At 43.6% G+C, this 23,380-nt stretch overlaps 1 protein-coding gene across 8 annotated transcripts in view; it reads left to right on the top strand.

The window, feature by feature from the left end:
* Cep63 (centrosomal protein 63) overlaps positions 1–2,748 on the top strand; it is a 44,862-nt gene extending 42,114 nt beyond the window's left edge. For 6 of the 8 annotated variants that reach the window (XM_036192772.1, XM_036192769.1, XM_036192767.1 and 3 more), the window contains 2 exons: positions 401–680; positions 2,433–2,748. In XM_036192772.1, the coding sequence (XP_036048665.1) occupies positions 401–680; positions 2,433–2,591 (439 nt within the window). In that variant the 3' untranslated portion in view covers positions 2,592–2,748. Of the gene's footprint in view, positions 1–400; positions 681–2,432 lie in introns of those variants that run through there. The other 2 variants (XM_036192773.1, XM_036192775.1) reach the window with 2 other exon arrangements.
* Positions 2,749–23,380: the final 20,632 nt, after the last annotated feature.

Below are 23,380 nucleotides of genomic sequence, written 5' to 3'. Positions count from 1 at the left end.
CATTGTATTTTTGGTCAATTAATTTTAGGTTATTACCATAAGAAAGATTCATTCAATGAGAAGCCTAATGGCTTCAGTTCATTGTTCTATGTAGCTTGTATGTTTTCCTACCAGAAGCCTTTGGTGGCACCTCCCCCACTCTGGGCATGGGGCTGCCCTGCCTGCCCACTCTGAATCACAGTGGCAGCTTGTTTGGCCTTTGTGTGCTGGAAGCATGGAGAGCAGAGCTTGAATGAGTGAGGACCACCTGTCTCCAAGTGGGCTGTTCATTTCTAAGTGATAGGGCCTCGCTGCTTAGCTTCTTATTTAACGTTCAAATGAGCGTGATTCTTTCAGCATTTATTGGAAAGAAAAGTTGCTACAAATTTTCATTTATTTTGTCTTCTAATCTGCTATCCAGGCCAACCCATGGCCAGCACAGACATGATGGAATACAGACTGAGCAGTACAAAACAGGTCACCACTCGCCTCGAGAACAAACGCTGGATAGCGTAGACCCCATGGCCAGGGGCCCTAGCCCCCCAAGTCCTCCCACCAGCCCTGACAGCTCCACCGTGTCTCTGCCTTCCAACTTTCTGTGCCATGCTCACTCTTTGCCTTCAGTGCTAGATATAAACGATGCCAACTTCTCTGACATCCTGTCTGACTGTATGAATGACCAAGAAGAGCTTGTGTCTGCGGTATGGAAACGTTCTGATGCTAACAGTCACTTTTGTTTCTAATTTTAAGGTGAAGAGGGTGTTTTGTTTTGTTCTTACTGGGTCCCAGACAGTACCCTTTATGCTTCTCATGCATTCCTACCATGCAGTTTTACTTGTGAAGGCACATTCAGCCACCATGACTTCACACTCAAGTTCTGAACTGTGGGTGTAGGTAGTTACTGACATTAGCCTGCACCTTCCTGACTGCCTTTTCCAGAGAAGGCTGATTCTGTGTTGTAGGAATTGAATCAAGGACTGTTTCTGGATGCCAGCGGAGTCCCAAAGCATGGATAGTGAGAAAGGAAAAGAGGGGCTGTTGGGGAGGGGCTGCTGGCAGAGGGCAGAGGGCAGAGGGCAGAGGGCAGTGCATCTGAGGTGTGCAGAGCGTGATTTGGGTACCTGTGATGGCCCTGGTGGTGGAAGCTGTCTTTGACGCTGTGCTAACCCCTTGTCCCCACCACTAGGCTTCAGTGTTCTTTGCCCTTTGTAGGGAAGCACTTTGGTGGGCCATTCATTGCCTGTTGTGAGCTGTGATCACATCCTTGTGAAAGTTCAGTAACCTTGATTTTTTAAAATGTGCCAGCAGTTCCATGGAAAGGTTTCCCTTTAGTTTTCAAAATAAACGTCTGTTTTACCATGTAGTTAAAAACAAAAACAAAAAAACTCTCAATGCCCCGAAAACTGACTTTCTTCCTGAGTTTGGCAGCACATCTTCCCTGACCTGTGATGATGACACGCTGGATTTTATAGATGTCACATTTTCTGAGTAGTATGAGCACCCATGTGCTTTCCCTTCAGAAGTACTCAGTAGTTGGGCCAGTACTCTACGGGGCCAGGATAGTTGATGCTGATTATTCAGCAATGGCCTGGTTGCCTGCCCGCTAGACTTTACTGCGGTCCTGCTGTGCCCATGTGTAGACACACACAAAGCGGGGGAGCTGACTTACACATTCCTAATGGAGGTCGCACAGGGCGGGCTCAGTCCGCTTTCCTGTTGCAGTGTGCATGTGATGATGGCAGGTAGTGTAAGAACCTTAATTCCAGCACCAGTGAGTGTGCTGGTAGCCTGGGGAAAGTCATTTCTGTGTTGTCAAACGGAGAGAAGAGACTCTCCCAGGCTGTGTGTATGTCTATACTGTGTGTGTTTATTTACCCTAAAGATAGGGATTTGTGCTAACTCAGCATTCAGGGTCACTTCTAAAACATAACTATAAATGAGGGCCAACTACATATGCTAGATTTCCTGTATTACCTTCAAAAATCTGAGATCTGAAACATTACTAGATCTGAGAGTTGCAGATCAAAGACCGTGGGCTGGAACTTTAAGAAAGGGAAAAATATTGATTTTTCACTGGCATCTGATTTGTTTTCCGCAGATTTTCAGTGCTTTAAAGTGAGAGCGACAGAGTTTTGAAGTGCAGGCATTGGCTGTGTTGTCCTCTGAGTGGCAGGCAGACGTTCAAGGCTGAGTGGAGATAGTCTCAGTCTAGTGACAAACTTTCCCGTACCTGTTTACACTTTACATGGACACTGCTTGGGTCAGAAAGAAAGAGACCTGTGGTGCAATGTTTTCAGAACTTACCCTTTTTTTTTCTTTCTTGGCATTAACATGAAAATATCTCTTCAGAGGAACATTTCCCCTTTAGCGTTGCTAGGCAGGAAATATTACAAATAGTGTCAGAGCACTCATCCCTGCTTCCTAACACATGTCACGATTTGTCCCTCTCCCAGTGCTCGCTGCCTGTCTCTCCCCTGGGATCGATAGCTACCAGGTTTCTGGAGGAGGAGGAGCTACGGTCTCACCATATTCTAGAGCGTCTGGACGCACACATTGAAGAACTGAGAAGAGAAAGCGAGAGGACGGTGAGGCAGTTCACAGCCCTCGTGTAGCCCTGTACCCACAACAGAAGACTCGTAATAAAGTCACACTAGAGATGATGTTGGCGAGAGCCGCGCTGAAGCTCTGCACCGAGGTCATTTCACTGACTTCTCTGAAGGACTTCTTCCAGTACTACCTTGTGAGAATAAACCACTTTGCAGACTTTTCTCACATGAATATTTATTACCACCACAAAGCAGAACATTTTTATTCTGACTTAAATGTGAATAGTTGTGTACTAATAAAATAAAGATTTTTTTTTTTTTTTTTTTTTTAAATACAGTTTGAAAGTAAAGTCACTACAGAGCTTCCCTCAAAGGGAGTATGTAGTGGAAGCCTGGGCTCTAAAGTTTCTCAGCTGGCTTCTTACACTCTTCACATGATAAGTGCAAAGCCTGGCTAGAAGTGTATGAAGGGGTCATGGTGAAGTCCTTGGCAAGGAAGCTTTTGCCCCATTCTGAAGTTGAAGAGAGGATGGTATAGGGTTAGAGCTGGATTTAGTGTGTGGGACTCAGGGGACATCCACTGTGAGTGCTTAGCATTTGCACACGGAGGAGAGAGAGGGTCAGATGGGAGACAGGATTTGAAGCCACAAGGAGGGTGTATCAAGAGGAGAGTGGAGTTCTGGGCAGCAGAGGATCATGGGAGCCAGACTAGTACAGGAAGTGGAGCATGCAGTTAGATCAAAGAGAAGGTACATACTGTACTTGCCAGCTCAAGGACCCAGCTCTTTCCATTCCCCCTGCTAGTGGGTCCTTCCAATCAGCACACAAACATCTAGTGTTTCTTCTTCCTTTAAAAAGAAACAGAACAGCTGCCCATCTACTCTAGATATGTTCCTCTTCAGCAAGCATTTCCATAAATAGCTGTTTGCAGTGATGGTTTCTGGTTTGTCTCCTCTCTTCTGAGCCTTCTTCACTCAAAAGCTACTGCCCTGCCGTGGAGGTCATTAACAACCTAACCTTGAACATCATTCTTGTTCTCCCTTGCCACTGCTGTCTGCCTGGCCTCGCCACCTCATTCACCGTCACTGGCTCTTCCTCTTCTAACTTGTGTGTCAGAGGGCTCTAGATGGCTTTCCTCACCTGGCGTACTCTTCTCTAGAATGCTCCATTCTGTTCTCAAGCTCTTATGACCATGTGTAGGCCAGTGTACTACTCCACAGTCAAGGGATGAGAGCTACCTCTGCATTTGTGAGGTGCCTTTACCTGGTCAGAGAAGGGTCCAGTACTTCACATTTTCAGCAGAAAGCTCAGGACAGAGCTTGTGTTTGCTGGTTCCTCCATGTTGCTCTTGAGTCCTTGCCATCTCTTCTGTCCAGTTTATTGGGAGGCTCTGCTGCTTCTGCTCCTCACAGATCCATGCACTGCTCTCTTCCGCTGCCACAAGCCTGTTTCAGACAGCGCAGACTCTCACCTAATCTGGGTGTGGCTTCCCACCTGGTACCACTCCAACACCTGACACCAATAATTCATCTTCACAGCGTGTCCAGAGCTCTGCTTTCAGACCATGAATGAAATGCCACTGCTTCCTCCTTTGCAACCTAAGGAGGCTTCTTACTGCACTTGGAATAGAAGCCAAATGACGTGTCATGCCCACAGAGCCTCCATGGTCTGGACCTGCACACGACACTCACTGGGCCATTCTCAGTGAGCTGCTCATCCTAGGCTTCCTAAAGGATTTTCTCTGGAGGCTCTTCATCCTCTGAGAAGGCTTTGTTACTTGGATTATACCTCTTGGGGACAGGACCTTTGGCTACCTCGTTCCTGGTGGGGTCCTCACACCCTGCACAAGACCATCTTCTAGGAGGTGCTCACATGTGGTGAGCCAGTGATGCCCACATGCTGCCCCCCCCCCCCCCCCCTCCGCTGCACAGGCTCTCCTCTTAGTCTCATCTTCCCACGGTCTATTGTAGTTAGAGTTTTCCTGCCTGGCCCAGTCAGGACAAATCTCTCTTACCCGCCAGGCCCACAGTCGCTCAGACCCAACCAAGAAAGCACACAGAAACTTACATTGTTTACAAACTGTATGGCCGTGGCAGGCTTCTTGTTATCTGCTTCTTCTATCTTAAATTAACCCATTTCTGTTAGTCTATACTTTGCCACATGGCTTGTGGCTTACCAGTGTCTTTACATGTTGATTCTCATGGCGGTGGCTGGCGGTGTCTCTCCCCAGCCTTCTACTTCCCAGAATTCTCTTCTCTCTTGTCCCGCCTATACTTCCTGCCTGGCCACTGGCCAATCAGAACTTTATTTACACAGAGCGATATCCACAGCACTTCCCCTTTTCTTTTTTTTTTAAAGGAAGGTTTTAACTTTTACATAATACAATTACATATAACAAAACAATTATCAAGCAAGAATTACAGTTACAATATTAAAGAAGATATCCTATCTATCTTATATTTGTGAGTCTAAGGTTTTATATCTAACTTATCTTGTATCATAACTGAGGAAATTATGACTATCTAGTCTTCAACCACATCAAAGACCTCAGAAGGATATAATATTACCTGAGAACTGGGAGAAGGATGTAAGCATTTTTCAGGAGTCTTGCAAGAGTAGACAGAGACAGCTGGTAGCCTGGACAGTCACCTAATGTTCCTTTGTAAAGTTGGGGCATTTGTCTTCAGCCCACAGGGCTAGAGTCTCTCGATCACTTCTCTCAGTGTCCTGTAGAATGTCTGGCAGTTTCCTCTGCAAAGCAGAAACCTGAAGGACCATTTTGTCAAGCAAAGTTTAGTGGTCACCTTTCTATGGGTCCTGCATGTCCAGTTGATCGAGCAGTCCAGGCAAGAACAGTTTCTTGCCCAAATGGCTATTTTTGCCAAGGTGAAGATAAAATATGAAGTGTCTTCAATGCCCATCCTCCTCTCTGAAGTAAATTGGTGCTGCCAGGAGCAGACACGTCTCACTGTCCAGAAAGTCTAAATTTTGAAAGTATTTTAAATGCCATATTCTGTAGGTCTTTGAAGTATTTGAAGATTACCTATCTATCTGAAATATGTCTATGTATATCTAGAAGACTTAACTAACATGGCTACAAGTATGATTATCATAGATGGCTAATTATTAATCTATTTTTAATTATCCATTTCAATTTAAAACGAGCTATACAAACATAATACCTTAAACACGATTAGAAATATACACACAGTATAACAAAATTAACTTTAAGTTTGTATCAATAGACTAAAATCTACACCAATGTAAAACATTTTAAACAAGTTGTTGCTCTTTAGAAGTAAGTTCCTTAATCTACCCTTTCATCCTATTATATCTGTATCATATCCCCTTTTCTTCTTTAGAAAGAGATCTCATTTATAATCAAACTGCTTTAAAGAAAAATATTGGTTTTTCTCTGTCCCACACCAGAGGGCTCTTCTGATTTGGGACATAAGAATCTCTTAACCTTTTCTTTTAGCAATATGCCTGGGTTTAGAGAAGGAATGAGCCAATTCCATCTCCAAAGCCAGCTTGATAATTTTGGGAATGTGGGCGTAGTTTTTCTTACTACTTCCTGCTGGAGGGGGGCGCTGTATCTTACGGGGACACAAAGAAAATTTTAGGCTTATGGAGTAGTCCATTAGGGTGAACCTCTGAGCCAGTTGCCTTGAAACCATTCTGGATGTTGGATCATCTGGGCCATGGTGTCATCGGAGACCTTCAGGTGGTCTTGGCTGATCAAACCTGATGTATCTTAATCTGGAACAAATCCACAGCCTCTGGCTTTCTGTGGAAACAAAAGCAGAGACTCCTTTCCAAAGCAACATATCCTTATATCCAAATTTTGTAGTCAAGGTACCTTTAAAATTTACATTTTTGTTTAACTCAACAGCTTTTATGATCAAATCTTTTTCTGTGGTTAAAAATCTCAAAGACAAGACAAACCAGATTCTCTGTGTAATATCCATCTTTGTAAGACTGAAACACCGCTGTGGCTGCTGGCTCCACCCACCTCAGTTTCCCAACATGGCGGTGGTACAGTTTACCGCCAGCTCTGGGTCTGGAGCCATGTGTACCATCAACTATCAGAAGCAGTTCTATCAAAGCAGTGCATAGCCCAGAAACTTTTTTTCTTTTTTTTAAACTAGCAAAGGCTAAATCTACCATGCAACAGAGTAAAGTGTTGCTTATAGATTCCTCATTCCCGCCACACTGCAGGTCAGACTTACATGCCAGGAGCCCGCCATAGTAGCTCAAACCTGCAGGCTGCCGCTAACTTGAGAGAGACAATTAGGAAGCTGTTTTTAGCTCTGTCATAATTTTTTTCTCAGGTTTTAGGTGGAAACTCTTGCCAACACATTGGGCGCCATTTGTCTTTACATGTTGCTTTCCATGGCAGCGGCTGGCGGTGTCTCTCCCCAACCTTCTACTTCCCAGAATTCTCTTCTCTCTTGTCCCGCCTATACTTCCTGCCTGGCCACTGGCCAATCAGAACTTTATTTACACAGAGCGATATCCACAGCAGTCTATCACTGCTGCTTGGCCCCACAGCACCCAGTGGCCTGGCTGTCTTAACCTTTGTGCTGTGGGATAATGCTTTTGTACACTGGTTTAATAAAACGTGGAGCCGGACAGGACCAGGAAAACTTGCAGCTACACCTGTGTGGTGTGCACTGGTCAGGGGCAGGGAGCTATTCTTTCTTCTCACAGCATCCTGAGCATGTCCCTCCAACAGCACTGTCCTCACTCTGCTGCCTTCCTTCCTCTCTGTTCCTGAGGGTTGCACAGCGTGCTGCTGTACAGGAGGTACTCAGCAATCATCGTGGGTGTCTTAGAATGATGACAGAGGCCTTCCTTTGTACTTATGTAGAATGAGGCTAATGTTACTGGGGTTAAGAGGAGTTACTGAAGAAATATTTCTTTCTTCCTTTTTTTTATTTTTTATTTTTGAGATAGGGTTTCTTTGTGAAACAGTCCTGGCTGTCCTGGATCTCACTCATCGACCAGGCTCAAACTCAGAGATCTGCCTGCCTCTGCCTCTTGAGTGCTGGGATTAAAGGCGTGCGCCATCACCTCCCAGTGAAGATATATTTCTAAAGGGGCTGTTCAGGCTCTGAAGATGCTGTACTGTGTAGATGAGTCTGAAGGGGTTTTGGAATTTCAGTCTCCCAAGCTTCAGATGAAAGGTCTCCATGTGTCTTAACAGGCAGGGGCAAGGACAGACCAGTCCCTGGGAGCACTCAGGGACTCATGAGGATCTATGAATTTCCTTAGAGTTACACTGTGTTCTCGTCAAAGCTTAAGTAGTCTATTGTCTAAACTTGTCAGAACATTTTGATTGTAGTTTAGTCCCTTAGACTTTGGTTTTCCAGACGATTTCCTACCCAAATTTGCCCAAAGTAAGTGAATTTGTTTCTTAGCAGGTTTTATAAACTGTCACTGGTCAGGGTTCCCAAATGAGATGATGAGAGATGAAGTTTCCTTTTTTGTCATTGCTGTTGATATTTGAGTCAGGTTCTCATGTTGTCCAACCTCTCCTGAAACATAGCCTGTTGTAGGTGCTGAGATCACAGCACCACTGTGTCTGGGATGAAGTCTTCCCAGATTTTCTTCACTCTGAGGCTTATATTAGCTATAAATGTTTGGCTGATGGCTCAGGCTTATTACTAACTAGTTCTAACATTTAAGTTAACCCATTCCTATTAATCTTTGTATCACCATGTGGCCCATGGCTTACCGGTGCTTGGCATATTGTTCCCTCGGCGTCTGCTGACGTCTGTCCCAATTCTGCCCTTCTTCATCTCCGTCTTCAGTTTGATAGTACTGTCCAACCTTATTCTACCTTGGCCAAACAGCTTTATTTATCAACCAATGACAGCAACACATATTCACAGCATACAAAAAGACCATCCCACAGCAGCCCCCTTTGACAGTTAACCAAAAGTGGGTTTACAATCTCCCTGGAAAAAGAAAGCACTCAGTCCAGGTGATGGCTGAACAGTGGAAAGCCCAGAAACTCTTAGGTATCATATGAAAAAAGAGATGTGTACACATGTGTTTTTCTGCCATGGAATTTGGTTTTTGTTAAGATCCCTAAAAGATATCTGTGAACCAAAAAGATTTAAGAGCCACAGCTTTCAGGACTAAGTGCCCCTGTGGTAATCCCTTATTTCCTGGTGAGAGACATAAAGTTGGAGTCAAATCCTCCATATGGTTAAATTTTAAAGTATAGTAGAGAATAAAAACTATTCAATAATAAAAAGACACCCAAATTATTAAAAATAAGCAAAGTGGCACATCTCAGTACTCAGGTGAGACAAGACGTCTGCATCTGAAGAGTATATGAGTTAGAGGCTCATAACAACCATACAGATACAAAAATTAAATCAGCAAAGGATCTTTTTCTAAAGAAAATATATTACAGATATGTAATAAAACACATAAAAGATACTCAATGTCACTGGCTCCCAGGAAATGAGATTAAAACCCACATTGAGATACCACTGTATAGCCACTGGAAAAGATGGGCACTTATTAGTGCTGATGATGTAGTGAGGAAAATGGGGTACTCATGTTGCTATGGGAATGAAGAATGGTGCAGACACTGGGAAACAGATTATAATGGTTCTTCAGGAAGTAAGTGTTGAGTTGCCTGTGGAAGAGCAACATCAGTCCCAGGCATGCTCAAGGGGATGAAAGCAAGTCATGCAAAAAGCTAGTCACACATGTTCACAGTCGCATTTTTCACAACAGCTCCACAGTGGAAGCAACCTAGATGTCTACAATTGAAGAGTGTATGTGCAGCATGTGGCTAGTCATGCATTGGAGTGTACTGGTGATGAAAAGGAAGTGTAGTAAGCTTTCTCATTGGACTTTCTTGGACCACCAGCCTGCAAATAATGACATGGAGACTTATTATTAAATATGAAAGCGTGACCTTTAGCTTAGACTTGTTCCCAAATAGCTCTTAAATTAACCTGCTTCTATTAATCTATATTTTGCCAGATGGCTTTTACCTCTCTTCCATTCTGTATGTCCAACTTGCTCTGCCTCTCTTCCTCCCAGAGTCCGCTTTCTCCCCAGAAGTCCTACCTATTCTCTACTGCCTAGCTATTGGCCATTTAGCTCTGTTTTAAACCAATCAGAAGGCACCTTAGGCAACAAGGAAGTACCTAGAAAACACCATGCTAACAGGGAGCCAGCTACAGAATATCATAAAAAGTGTGATTCTTTATATGAAGTGCCCAGATCAGACAAATCCACCCAGGCGGGAAGTATACCAGGAGTTGCTGAGGGCTTGGTGGAAGTTGGGGGAAGGAGAACTAATTGAAGAATATGGAATTTATCTTTGGAATTACAAATATTCTAAAGCTCATGGCACTGATCATCGTCCCACTCTGAGCACAACACAACTAACATTGGATTTGTATGCTTCAGGTGTTTTTTTTAAAATTCTTTCACAATTTCATATGTATGTATGATGGATGTATTTTGATAGTAGTCCCCCCCCCACACTATTTTATTCCCTTGTCCTACCACTGAACTCCTTCACAAATCCTCTTTCTACTGTGTGTGTGTGTGTGTGTGTGTGTGTGTGTGTGTGTGTGTCTACTGCACTTAGAGTTGCCTGGATGAACATGGGTAGAGAGCTGTCGACTTGAGCTTACCAGTGACTACATCACTGAGGAATATGACTCCTCCCTTCCCCCAGCAACCATTAACTGCCCATATATCTTCACAGAGGGGTGAATTTTTGTGACCCTTCCCAAATGGGTGAATTGTATGATATGTGAATTTCATTTTTTATTTTTATTTTTTTAGATGTCTCACTCTGTAGCCCAGGCTGGCCTGGAACTCACTACATAGTCCAGGCTGGCCTTGATCTCGTGGCAATTAATCCTGCTTCAGCCTCTTAGGTGCAGGGGATAATAGGTATGGGTCACTATGATTCTGAATTTTATCTTAATCTGTAAGTTCCTCCCCCCAAAACACCTGATTCAACGCAATACTGAAAAAGATAAAATCAAGTCTGTATTCTGGAAACTCTGGTACATGCTATGGTGAAATTTGTTTGACAGTTCCTGCTCTGGCTCATATTCTGGAGCAGTAACACCCTGTCAAAGAGTATGGATGGCAGAACTTCAGGAGTGGTTGCTTCTCAGTAGATGAGGTAATGCGGTTCAGAGGGATTTGCCAGGCACCTCCAGACTGGCAGCCCCAGCTCTGCAGTGGGTGTGGTCTTTGGGCAGCCCCCGCTCTGCAGTGGGTGTGGTCTTTGGGTAGCTCCAGCTCTGCAGTGGGTGTGGTCTTTGGGTAGCTCCAGCTCTGCAGTGGGTGTGGTCTTTGGGCAGCCCCAGCTCTGCAGTGGGTGTGGTCTTTGGGCAGCCCCAGCTCTGCAGTGGGTGTGGTCTTTGGGCAGCCCCAGCTCTGCAGTGGGTGTGGTCTTTGGGCAGCCCCAGCTCTGCAGTGGGTGTGGTCTTGGTACTGCTCCCCCTGGAGGAGCAGTTTCCAGGGTACAGAAGGAGCGGTTGTAGGATCTGCCAGGTGGTTTCTTGGCTACATAGCACTTGGCATTAGCCTCATGGATAGACAGCTGCTTTTACTAGTCAGAGGGGTGCAGACCACTGCTTGGCAAGCCCGTCTGATATTTCTGAGCCCAACTGGGCAAGGTAGAAAAAGACAATGCAGTGTAAAGCGCTTGCTGAGCACGTGCCTCTAGCACACACACATCTGTGCACACACTCACACTCACACATGTGTACACACAAAGAAAGTGCCAAACCAGGATGGGAAAGCATTACAAGATAGCCCAAGTGCAGGTCATCCCCTCCCATTGGCCAGGATCCCCCTCCCCCACCTTCCTCATTGCTTCCCAAATGGATTGAGGGCTAGTAGTCTTGGTACTGAGGATTCCACCTGCATTGTGATGAAGCCTTAGAACTTCTCTAATTTAGTGCATGAAATAAAATGCATAGCATTAAAGAGAGCTATTGCTATTACATTGACACTGAGCTACCAAAACACAAGAAAAGCAAATTTGTGATACTATCTTTTGTGTGCTTCTCTATTAACTCATTAAATAACAAGGCCTAGTGGCAGGTCTATCACCCCTCCCCCTGCCCCCCTGCCTTGAAGCAGCCATGTGTGCATAGGATGTTCCGGGATGTTTGCAGCAATTCTGATGAGCTGTGGGAATGCCTGTGATTTCTGTTGGAATTAAAGGTACAGGTACTGCAGCACCACTGTGGGTTATGTATGGCAGTGGAAGGAACAGCACATTTCAGTTAGAAGGCCCAAGTTCTTGGGGCTCTAGGCTGAGTTCTGGCTCTAGGCTCCTGGGGCAGTCTGTGGCCTCCAGATTAAGATTTCAGAGACTTATCCATATTTCACTCACTCTGGTTCCTTGGAGACATTTCACTTGTTTAGAGAGGGATAGTATTTGTGCTTAAAATTTTTTTTAAAATGCATTTTATGTATATGAGTGTTTTGCCTGAATGTATGTATGTGCACCATGTGTGTGCCTAGTGTCCTGAAACGGGAGTTATAGATGAATGTAAGCCACCACATGGGTGCTAGGAATTGAACCTGGGTTCTCTGGAAGAGCAGCCAGTACTCTTAACCTCTGAGTCATGTCTTAGTTAGGGTTTCTATTGCTATGAAGAGACACCGTGACCACGGCAACTCTTATAAAGGAAAACATTTAATTGAGGTGGTGGCTTACGACTTCAGAGGTTTAGTCCATTATCTTTGGCTGGGAGCATGGCAGCTGGGAGTATGGCAGCGTGCAGGCAGATAATGGTGCTGGAGAATTTGACATCTTAATCCAAAGGCAATAGGAAGTGAACTGTCTCACTGGGTGTGACTTGAGCATACAAGAGACCTCAAAGCCCGCCTCCAGGTGACACAGTTCCTCCAACAAGACCACACCTACTCCAAAGGCCACATCTCCTAATAGTGCCACTCCCTTGGGGGGGCATTTTCTTTCAAACCACCACAACCATCTCTCTTAAGGACAAGTTCTCAAATGGGCTGAGATACCAAACCAACTTGTCAAGGCAACAGTGCTTTTTAAAATTCAAGGCAGCACATTTGAGCTTCTGAGAGAATTGTCCTGTATCTGGTAGGTTGGAGAATCCTGTCTGGATTGCAGGTGATCCCAAGGCCTCACAAGGCTTTAAGGGTATCAGCAACCAGGTCCAAACCCAGGGAGCTGGAACTCCTCTCCAGGGTCCTTTTGGAAGAAGTTAGGTGTGGCTAAACAACTCAAGTCTTGGTGGGCCACATGCCCAGCAAGTGACTTCTTGGGGAGGCTGCAGGTAATCAAAGAGAATCTGGACCCCACAGTCATCTGTTTTGACAGAATAGCAGAGAGCTCTGCTGTCTACTGTGGACAAGGAGCACATAGCATCATTGGAAAGGCTAGTGCTTGCTCTGTGGGCCCCTAAGAGGACTGTGCAGTGCCCAAGTGCATTCCCCTGGGCACTGAGGCAGGGGAGGCAAAGAAATGGTTGACATGGTGAGACAAGGCAAAGCCTGGGTGGGTGTAGGCAGTGGTCCCAAATCTGCCTTTACACACAGGGTTCTGAATATTTAGGCAGCCTCTATAAGCAAGGCTAAGAGTATTGTTTAACATGAATCTAATTCTTGGCCTGCTGCTGGTGTCCTTAGCTATCCCAAGCTCAGGCTGTCCCCTCACAAGAAACAAGTTCTTCAAATTAGTGTTTGTCACTAATATTTAAGATTAGCTTACAAGATAATGGGTTTCATCATGGCATCCCATTTTTTTAAACATTAGGTCTAAAAAATATTTGATTGGATTAACAATCTATGCATAATGTTATTAAAAGTTCAGAAATAAACTTGGTTAAAAAAAAGAGGAAGAATCTCAATTATTGCATTTTGTGTACAGTCTATACTGTCAAGATTTCTGAATGAATATTACAAAGAAAATTAACACTTTTTTTTGTCTCATCAATGTGGTCTATGAAAAATTTAAAGACATCATCACTAGATATTTTATATCTAGATAGGGATTGTGTATTATCTCAAACATAAATCCTAATATAAAAAGTAATTAAAAAAAGGTCAGGGTTTTTATTAAAAAAACCTTCAAAGATTCCATTGAAAGGTTTCATATAAACTACATACCTCCTTTCCTCTTGTGTGGATTTTTCATTGTAATTACACATTTCAGAGAAAATGTAATGAAATTTGTCTCATAAGGTCTTAGTCCATTTTCTGACAGCATATCAGAATTCCTGAAGCAAGGTGCATTAGCTACTTTTTTTGTTGTTGTGATAAATACAGTGGCCAAAGGCAACTTAAGGGTTTATTTTGGCTTATGGTTCCAGAAGGATAGAGTTTCTCATAGCAAGGGAAGCATGCCATTGTGGCAGGTGGGAGCATGAAGCTGGCCAGCCACATTTTTGTACACACACAGGAAGCCTTGAGATGACAGAAAGTATGGTGAGGCAATAAAGCCTCAAAGCCCCCAGTGGCATACAAGTCTTCTTCTCCTGCCGTAGGGTTTCTTTTGCGCTGATAAAACACTATGATCAAGAGCAACTTCATAAAAGAAAGTTTAGTTTGGAGCTCATGGCTCAGGAGGATTAGAGTCCATGCTCATTATGGTGGGGAGCATGACAGCAGGCAGACAGACAGACATATCATTGGAGAAGTAGGTTAGAGCTCTCACATCTCATTCTATAAGCACAAGGCAGAGAGAGAGGTAGGGAGGGAGAGAGATGGGGAATGGTGTGGGCTTGTGAAACTTCAAAGCCCTAGCCCCAGTGACACACCAACAAGGCCACACCTCCTAATCCTTCCCAAACACTTCTACCAACCAGGGACCAAACATTCAAAGGCATGAGCTATCGGGGCCATTCTCATGCAAACCAACACAAACTTTATTTTATCTTACAACTCTCAGGTCACACTTCTATCACTGAGAGAAATCAGCGTGTCAGGACAGCAACTCAAGACAGGAACCTGGAGGCAGGAACTGCAGCAGAAGCCCTGGAGAAGTGCTACTTACTGACTTGCTCCAGGTGATTTGCTTTTATTACAGCCCAGGACCTCTTGCCCAGAGGTGGCACTGCCCTACTGTGGCACATCAATCACCAATTAAGAAAATGTCCTATAGACAATCTGATGAAGGCATTTTCTCAATTGAGGTTCCTCTTCCCAAATAACTCTAGCTTGTGTCAAGTTGACAAAACAAACTAAAACCCAACTAACTAGCACACCTCCCAAAGGTCCTATAATCTCCTCAAATAGCAGCCCAACTACATGAGCCTATGAGGGACATCTCTTGCTCAAACTACTACCCAAGGTCATTTATAAAGGAACAGGCTTCATTAAGCTTGTGGTTCTGGAGGCTGAGTATCCAAGACTGGATAAGTGCAACCCACAAGAACCTTCTGGTACTGTCAGAGCACATCAGGGAGATGGAAGAAGTGATTGCATGAGGAGATAAACATGGGGCAGCCTTGCTTTAGAATTACTCCACTCAACTGATGCAGCCTCATGAGAGTTTAGAGCTTGCTGTCTCTCCAGAATTTAGAATTAATTCAATCTGAGAGTGGCATTATGTTCAATGACTTGTTAAAGGTTCTGCCTTCCAACACCACTAATGGCAAAATTCAATATGACTTTTTCTTTTTGTGTGTGTGCATGATGTTTGCATGCATATGCATTTGTGTGTGTGTATGTGTGTGTGTGTGTGTGTGCGCGCGCGCGTGCGTGCATTGTGTTAGTATGTGTGTATATGATAGGTGTGTGGAGGCTAGAGATTGACACAGGGTTGTCTTCCTTTATCATTTTCCACCTTATTATTTGAGACAGGGTCTCTCACTGAACCAAGAGCCTACCATTTTGGCTAGACTGGCTGGGCAGTAAGCACTGAGCATCCTCCTGTCTCTGTCTACCAAGTGTTGAGGTTACAGATATGTATTGCAGCACCCCCCTTTTAACAGGGAAGCTGGAGCTCTGAACTCAGGTTCCCATGCTTGAGTGGGGATCCCTTTGTACTTGAGCTGTCGCTATGACCCTCAATTGAGTTTCAAGGGGACAAACCATGTTTACACTGTAGCCCATGTGGATTTTGTGTTAGGTACTGTTTATTGCTGTGATAAAATACCACCAGAAGTGACTCATGGATTAATTTATCTTGGTTTACAGTTTCAGAAGGAGAGCTCATAAGGCTCAAATCAGGAACCTGGAAGAGGAAATGGGGCAGGGGCCATGGAAGAGTGCTACTTACTGGCCCCCATGCCTTGCTAAACTACCTTTTGTTTGTTTGTTTGTTTGTTTTTGAGACAGGGCTTCTCTGTGTAACAGCCCTAGCTGTCCTAGAACTAGCTCTGTAGACCAGGCTGGCCTCAAACTCACAGAGATCCGCCTGCCTCTGCTTCCCGAGTGCTGGGATTAAAGGCATGTGCCACTACTGCCCAGCTCAACTACCTTTTTTCTACAACCTTGGGCCACCTGGCTAAGGGTGGTACTGCCTATAGTGGGCTGGACTCTCCCCCATTAACTATTAATCAAGAAAATGCCCCATAGGAATGCCTACAGGCCTGTCTGCTCAAGGTGATTTCTTAGTTGAGGGACTATCTTCTCAGTTGACTTGAGTGTGTGTCAAATTGATAATAAATAAATAAATAAATAAATAAATAAATAAATAACTATCCAGCAGAACAACCTACTAGGGACCAAGTATTCAAATATTCAAGCCTGCAGGAACATTTCTTATTCAAAGCACCACAGGTCTCCTCCAGTTCTCTGCAGAAGATTCACCTCTGATGGGCTGTTCAAACATTATTTAGGCTTTTTTACAGAAAGCTCTCCCTTCAGTGTGCAGCCATTAGAAGACATGGTTGTGATGGTAAGACCATGGGCTCTGGCTTGGTTGGCCAGCCCTCCTCTTCCTTATGCCAAATTGTTTCTGTGGTTGAATCTGTTTTGATTAATGACTATCCATATGAGAGCTGCCCAGATGACAGTCCACCCATTTATTAATTGTTCCTCCAAACATTAATGAAACAGCCCTCATCTTGGAAGATGAGTGTCTCTGAAGATGCCAACACAGGAAATGTGGATGCCAGTTCCTCTACTGCTTCTAGAACCTCTGACAAGTGTGCATGGTGGGACTAATGATACACCTGCGCCCTTAGCAGTTTATGTCAACAATGCTTGAGGACAGCCCCCAGGCTCAGGGCTCGGGCCCAGCAAAATGAATCTGAGAGCAGAGAGAGGGCCTCAAAGCCAGCTCACCACTTAGCAGCTGTATGCCCTTGGGCAGAATCTTCATATTCAGAATGCATACTGTGATCCTAACTCATCAAGCCTGTCACAGGCTGTGTGAGATGCTGAATAGGGATAGGAACTGGAGAGCTGAGGATGAGACCCTGCAGGGGACATCAGTCTGAGAGACAGCAGCTGTAGGAATCACCAGTTCAGACAGCTGACCAGCTGCATGGTCTGGGAGACTTTCAGAAGGACGGTATGGGGTGCCCCGCAGAGCCAGATCAGCCAGATGGTGACAGCACAATTGGATTCCCCACAGAGATATCCACAAGCTCCTCAGGAAGAGATGGCCTCAGGAATAGATTTTAAGCCATATTCCTTATTTTCAAATGTTGATACCAGTTAACATCACTAAGAAGTAGGGTCTTCACTCTCTGCCCGAATAGTCCTAATACAGCAACAAGTGTGGTTTGGGACCATAAGCTTGCATCACAGGTAAGGACCCCAGGAAAGGGAGAATAGAGACAACAGGGGATCCATTTCTTTTGCTCACAGTGCTTTGGGGGTGGAGGACATTGAAGCCACAGGATCTAGTCATTTACCACATGCTCATTCAACCTTCCAGGAAGAATGGGGCTTATTTCACAATACGGTGACCTCCTTTAAGAGCTAAGGTTACTAGCCATAATGGCACATGATTGAAATCCCACTACTTAGGAGGTTGAGGCAGGAGTTGAAGGCCAATCTGAGTCCCATCTCAAAAACGAAACCAACCCGAAAAGCTAGGGGCTAAGGAGATGGCTTAGTTGGTAATGTGCTTACCATGCAAGCATAAGAACCTGGGTTTGAGTCCCCAGCCCCCCCCCCCCCCCAAAAGGTCAGGTGTTTATCATGCTGCATGCCTGTAATCCTAGCACTGGGGAGGTGGGTACAGGAGGATTCCTTGAGCTTATTGGCCATCTATCTAATTTGACTCCAGGTACAGGGAGACTGTCTCAAAAGTAAAGTGGAGAGAGATTGAAGAAGACATTGTTGTTGTGTTTTTTGCTCTTTGTCACCCAGCTCCCACATAAAGCACACATGGAGACTTAGTCTTAATTATGAGTGCCCCGCCTTAGCTTGGCTTAGTTTCTTACCAGCTTTCCTTAACTTATATTAGCCTGTCTACCTTTTGCCTCTGGGCTTTTCCCATTCTCTTCCTTCTGTAAATCTTATTCTTATTCTGTGGCTTGCTGTGCAGTGAGTGGCTGGCCCCCTATATTCTCCTCCTTCCCTGGCTCTTGTTGTCTCTTGTTCCTTCTCCCAGATTTCTCCTTCTATTTATCCTCTCTTCTTGCCAGCCCTTTCTTTTCTCCTGTCTCACTCTTGGTCATTCAACTCTTCATTAGACCATCAGAGTCAGACACAGAAACACAGCTTCACAGAATTAAACAAATGCAACACAAACGAAGATAATATTCTCCAACACATTAATATTGACTTATGCACCCCCCTCCCCACAAACTTCAGTTATAAAACTTCTAGAAAAAAAAAAAAAACGTTCTTTTGAGTTAGGCACATTCTTTAAGATAGAGGCACAGATGAGTCCTCCCCCTGGACTTAAGAAATGTCACCATTTTATCATATACGCTCAAAGCACAGAATAAAAGATGAACAGAAACTTGTTTGTGGCCTTTCTAAGTCCTCTTCTGTCTTCAGAAGCACCTGCTGTGCTGAGGAAGGTGCTCACACATCACAGCCGCAAGCTGCATAACTCTGTGTGTCATCAGAGGTAATGACATCAGAGGTTATACCACATGTGAAACCTGCAGCCATCAAGGCAGCTGCCAAGGTCACTCCTGGGCTCTGGGGTTGGGTTGGGTTCAAACAGATTTCATTTCTGTACTTTCCCTAGAATGACATGTTGAATTGCCAGGTTTATGTTTAGCCTTTTCAAATATCAAGCTGTTCTCAAAAATGACTAAGCCGTTTTACTTGCCCACCACTAACATTTGAGGGTTCCAATTTAACCCCATCCTCACCAAACCTTGAATACCACCAGTCTTCCTGATTACAGGCATCATGATGTGTGTGTGTAGCATGGTAACTCATTGCCATCCTTTGGATCAAAAATGTTTGCAAGGGCCCATGTGTTAAAACCTTGTTTCCCAGCCTTACTGCTGCTAATGGGTGGTGGAACCTTCATGAGGTGTGGACTAGTTGCAGGGAGCTGAGTAATGGCATTGAGCCCTTGATGGGTATATTAAGACTGTAGTCCTTCTTTCTTGGCTTCTCAGCTATGATGAAATGAGAAATTTTGATCAATGACCTGCTCCCCACAAGCTCTGCCTCACCATAGTCTCAGAGCTATAGAGCTGATCTACCACATGTGGAAACTTCTGAGCACAAATGAACTCCCTCACCCCTTTACAGTTGTTCATCTTAGGTATTTTGTTATAGTAGTGGAAAGCTAACACACGTTACGGTACTAATTTGCATTTTACTAATGACTAAAGATGTTGAGTACAGTTTCACAGGCTTATTAGCTTTGTTCATGCTCTATTTTCTTTGATGCCATGTATATTTAAAACTTCTGTGCATTTTTTAATTGGGTTGCTTGTTTTCTTATTAAGAAGGAGTAAAGGTCTTTATGTATTCAACACTGCAATTCCACTTCTAGGGACCTGCAAATTTAAATGGAAACATGTATCTCTATATGTATATTGCTGTAAAGACATTGAATGTCTATAACTGTATTCATAATAGCCCAAACCCAGAGACAATCTAAGCATCCATCAACTGGTGAATTAAATGCATACTATATTCAGCCAGGACAATACTATAGGCCAATGCAGAGTAGCAAACTGATGGTTCATTTTGAAGCATGGATAAAACTAAGAAAATCTATACTAAATAAGCACAGAAGCTGAAAGTCATGGATAGCATGAGTCTATGTGTACAATTTCTATAGAGTAAATCTCTAAATTAGTAGTTGTCTGGAGTAAGAGATGAGTCTGGGAAAGTTTTACCGGGTAAGTGGCATGTGTTAAAACTGGATGATGGAGTAACTATACAACCCCCAGAACTTATAAAAATGGCAAAGGCTATGCATATATAAAGTAAATGTTATGTTCTATAATTTATATCTCAAAAAACCGTTTGAAAACACTCAAAAATACCAACCATAATGCAATACTTTTAGAAAACAAGAGAGAATCCTTTTTGATTTTTTAAGAATAGTCTAGACTGACAGAGACATTACAAAAAATTTACTGACATGTATCCTTCAAGAATCTCCAGTTCCAAGGGACCCAGTATTCTCACACAGATACACATGCAGGCAAAACACCAATGCACATAAAATAAAAATCAATAAATAAAGAAGAATGTAAATGCAGAAACCATTAATGAAATATTAGCAACTTAAGTCTATCAATACATTTAAGTCTACCTGTATAGTTTCAATGATGACAGTGCTGCCAATCCATTGACTGAGATCCCAAAAGAGGATACTTGTGCTATCTTGGACATGAAATGCCCCAGTGGCTGGCAATGATTTTATAGGCTTGGCAAATGCCAGTGGAGCTGTAAGGCTGCTCTGCTGGGTGGAATGCAAGGGGGAAGTAATAGCCTTCTGAGAGGCTGGACAGCAAGATGCTTGGCATGTCTATTTCTACTAGTGAAAGGTAGCTGCCCAGAGCTTGGGCATAGCTCCCTCAATTCAGTAAGAGGACCTCCCTTTGCCTATAGACATTCCATGGATGTGAATAGCATCCAGAGCAGCCCCATGGGACCATATTCTAGCTACAAGAGCCATGATGAGTGTGTTCTGCTGTGGATGTATAAAACATGAAGCTGTTGGCAGACATGCCAGTATAGTGAGATGTGTGGAGAGGCTAAAGTGGTCCTCATCATCTGGTGGCCTGTGTACACATGACTCAAGATCCTCAACTGCCGGAAGGTCACTGAGGAGAAGCAGGATGTGACCATCTCAATGACTCCCTCTATGTCTAACTCACTAGTATAGGATTGATTGGTCCTTTCTCCTTTTGGAGCTCACATCCTCCTGGTATTTTGATCAAAATGACAGGGGAGCAAACACAGCTGATGAGTAGCCTGAAGGCAGCAGAAGAGCCACCAGTACCTTCCCTTGAACAAAGAGTGGGCCACAGCTGGACTGAAGGCTTTGATCCCGACATGACGGAGGATATGAGAAGCAGCAGCTTACTGCATTCCTCAGCCAAGATCTGTCATCTCAGAAAAACATTGACAGGAGCCACTTAATTCTTTTCCGATCATGTTCTTCACTGGAAGTAGGAGATGAAGCAAGCTCGAGTTTGCATTCACTTCCCAGCTGCACTGGATACAACTTGGGGAGTGCTAGACCTTCTTGATGGCCATTGGGAATGAGCTCCATGAGTCTGTCAGGAGATGAGTGGGGATTTTCAGCTTCATGACTAAACATTTGGGTATATTTCTTACTTTCAGGGGTGTGTATGTTAAGCAATTGTTAGTGTTGATTTAATAGCCCCGCCCCCTTTTTAAAAAAGAGCCTCTTCACATCATATTAAAGTTTAAACTGTTAAAAGGACAAAGGAAAAAACCCTGAAAGATGCAAGAGAGATGCTAAAGACTCCTTAGCATACACTGTAAAGGTCTAGTGGGAATGCATGAAATAATCTTTCAGGCCTTAGCAAAAACAACTGCTAACTTAGCTCACTATGTCCAGGAAACTTCTCCTTAAGGATCAATTGAGAAATGAGGACTGTCAAAGATCAGTGTACACTAAAAGAATTCATGACCATTAGGCCAGTATATGATTTCAGTGTAAGATACTTAAATTAGTCAAGTAAATATAAGATACTTAATCCCACACACAGATAGCAGAAGTAAGACAGGAGATCTCAGTAAAGGAGAAATCTCACTAGAAGAGCAGATGAACAGACAAGAATGGGGGAAATCAAAGATTATTGATGTAGTAAACAAGAGTCTAAGGTGAATAGGGTGAAATATAAGAGCATTAGAATATTCTCTACAGCTAGAAGAACAAAATTACATGAATGCATACCTTTCAATAATAACTGTAAATGTAAGTGGTCTTAATTCTCCAATTGAAAGACATAGACTCGTTGACTGAATTAAAAAAAAAAAAATCCAAGTAGTTGCTGTCTGCAAGAAACTTACTTTACAGTGACGACACAGACACTAACTGAAAGTTTAGGAGGGAATATGACATTCCAGTCAAGGAGAACCTGAAAGCAAGCAGGGATAGCTATTGTCATATCTGACAAAGTATAACTCAAGCCAGAATTAGTGAAGAGTGACAAAGGAAGTCACTACATGGTGGTAAAGTGAAGAATCCATTGAGACACTATAATAATTATGTATATGCATATATATACATTATATTTTTATACATTGAGGGTTGGTGCACTCAATTTTATAAACACTACTGGGCATGATGTATATTAATAATGGGTATTTCCAATATCCCCCAAATCAGCAAGGAAATGTCAGGGTTAAAGTATATGTAGATCAAGTGGACAGACAGCTATAAATCATCCCATACAACAACTGAGACAGATACATTTTTCTCAGCCACTCACATAACTTACTCCCAAACAGATATTTTAAGTTCTAAAGCAGAATTTAGCAAATATAGAAACAACCCTAAACACTTGAAATAATTTTTTAAAGCTTCACAATTTCATACATATATTTTGTACTTTGATTAAAATCCCCACATAATCCTCTTCTATTTCCTCCTGCTCTCTGAAGCCCGTCTTTTCGGCAAGTCAATCTTCTATTTTCATGCCTTTTGATGCATTCATTAGGGTTGCCTACATAAACATGGTGGTGGTGGTTATTTACCTGAATTAGGACAACTTACTAGTGGATACATCAACGAAGACTCCTCCGGTAACCAATAATCACCTCTAGTCCCTCCCACATGTACGATGTAAGATACGATGTTGTTGGGCCCAATGTCATACAGTCTTGTACAGATGAACACTGCTGTTGTGAGTTCCTAAGGGAAACAGCTGTGTTGTGTCTAGAAGATAGTTTTTTATAGTGTTCCTTCTCATTTCCAGACTCTTCCATTCTTCCTGAGCCCTCTTCTATCAAGTTCCCTGGGTTTAGGAGGGGGTGCTTTTGATGTTCCATTTACAGCTCACTACTCAGTGGTCACTTATTCTCAGCAATTTGGCCAGTCATGCAGTAACTATTGCCCACTGTGAACAGATGCATCTCTGCCCATGGTGAAGGCAGCACTAAGCTGAAGGTTGGCCCTCAGCTGGACTCTCTTGTATTCCTTCCCGAGGGGTGGGGGGATGGGTCCTCTGCCCGAAATCATTTCTTTATCAGATGTGATTGGAGTGAAGCCAGAAATCAGCAATGAGAGAGAGGAAAGGAGTCTATAACACATATGGACCCTAAACAGTACAGCTATGAATAAGCAGTGACTAGGGAAACCAGAGAAGGGATTTTTTTCAAAGTCCTAAAATGAATGAAAATTAGATACGGCGGCATAGCAGAATATGTAAGATACATCAACCATAGTTCTTTGAGGGAGGTTAAGGACAAACACACATGATCGTCCCAATGGATACAGAAAAGTCTTTGTCAAAATT

The sequence above is a fragment of the Onychomys torridus genome, chromosome 7, assembly GCF_903995425.1.
Source record: "Onychomys torridus chromosome 7, mOncTor1.1, whole genome shotgun sequence".
In the NCBI taxonomy this organism is placed as follows: Eukaryota; Metazoa; Chordata; class Mammalia; order Rodentia; family Cricetidae; genus Onychomys; species Onychomys torridus.
The sequence above is the reverse complement of the archived record's forward strand: the minus strand, read 5'-3'. Positions and strand labels throughout refer to the sequence as shown.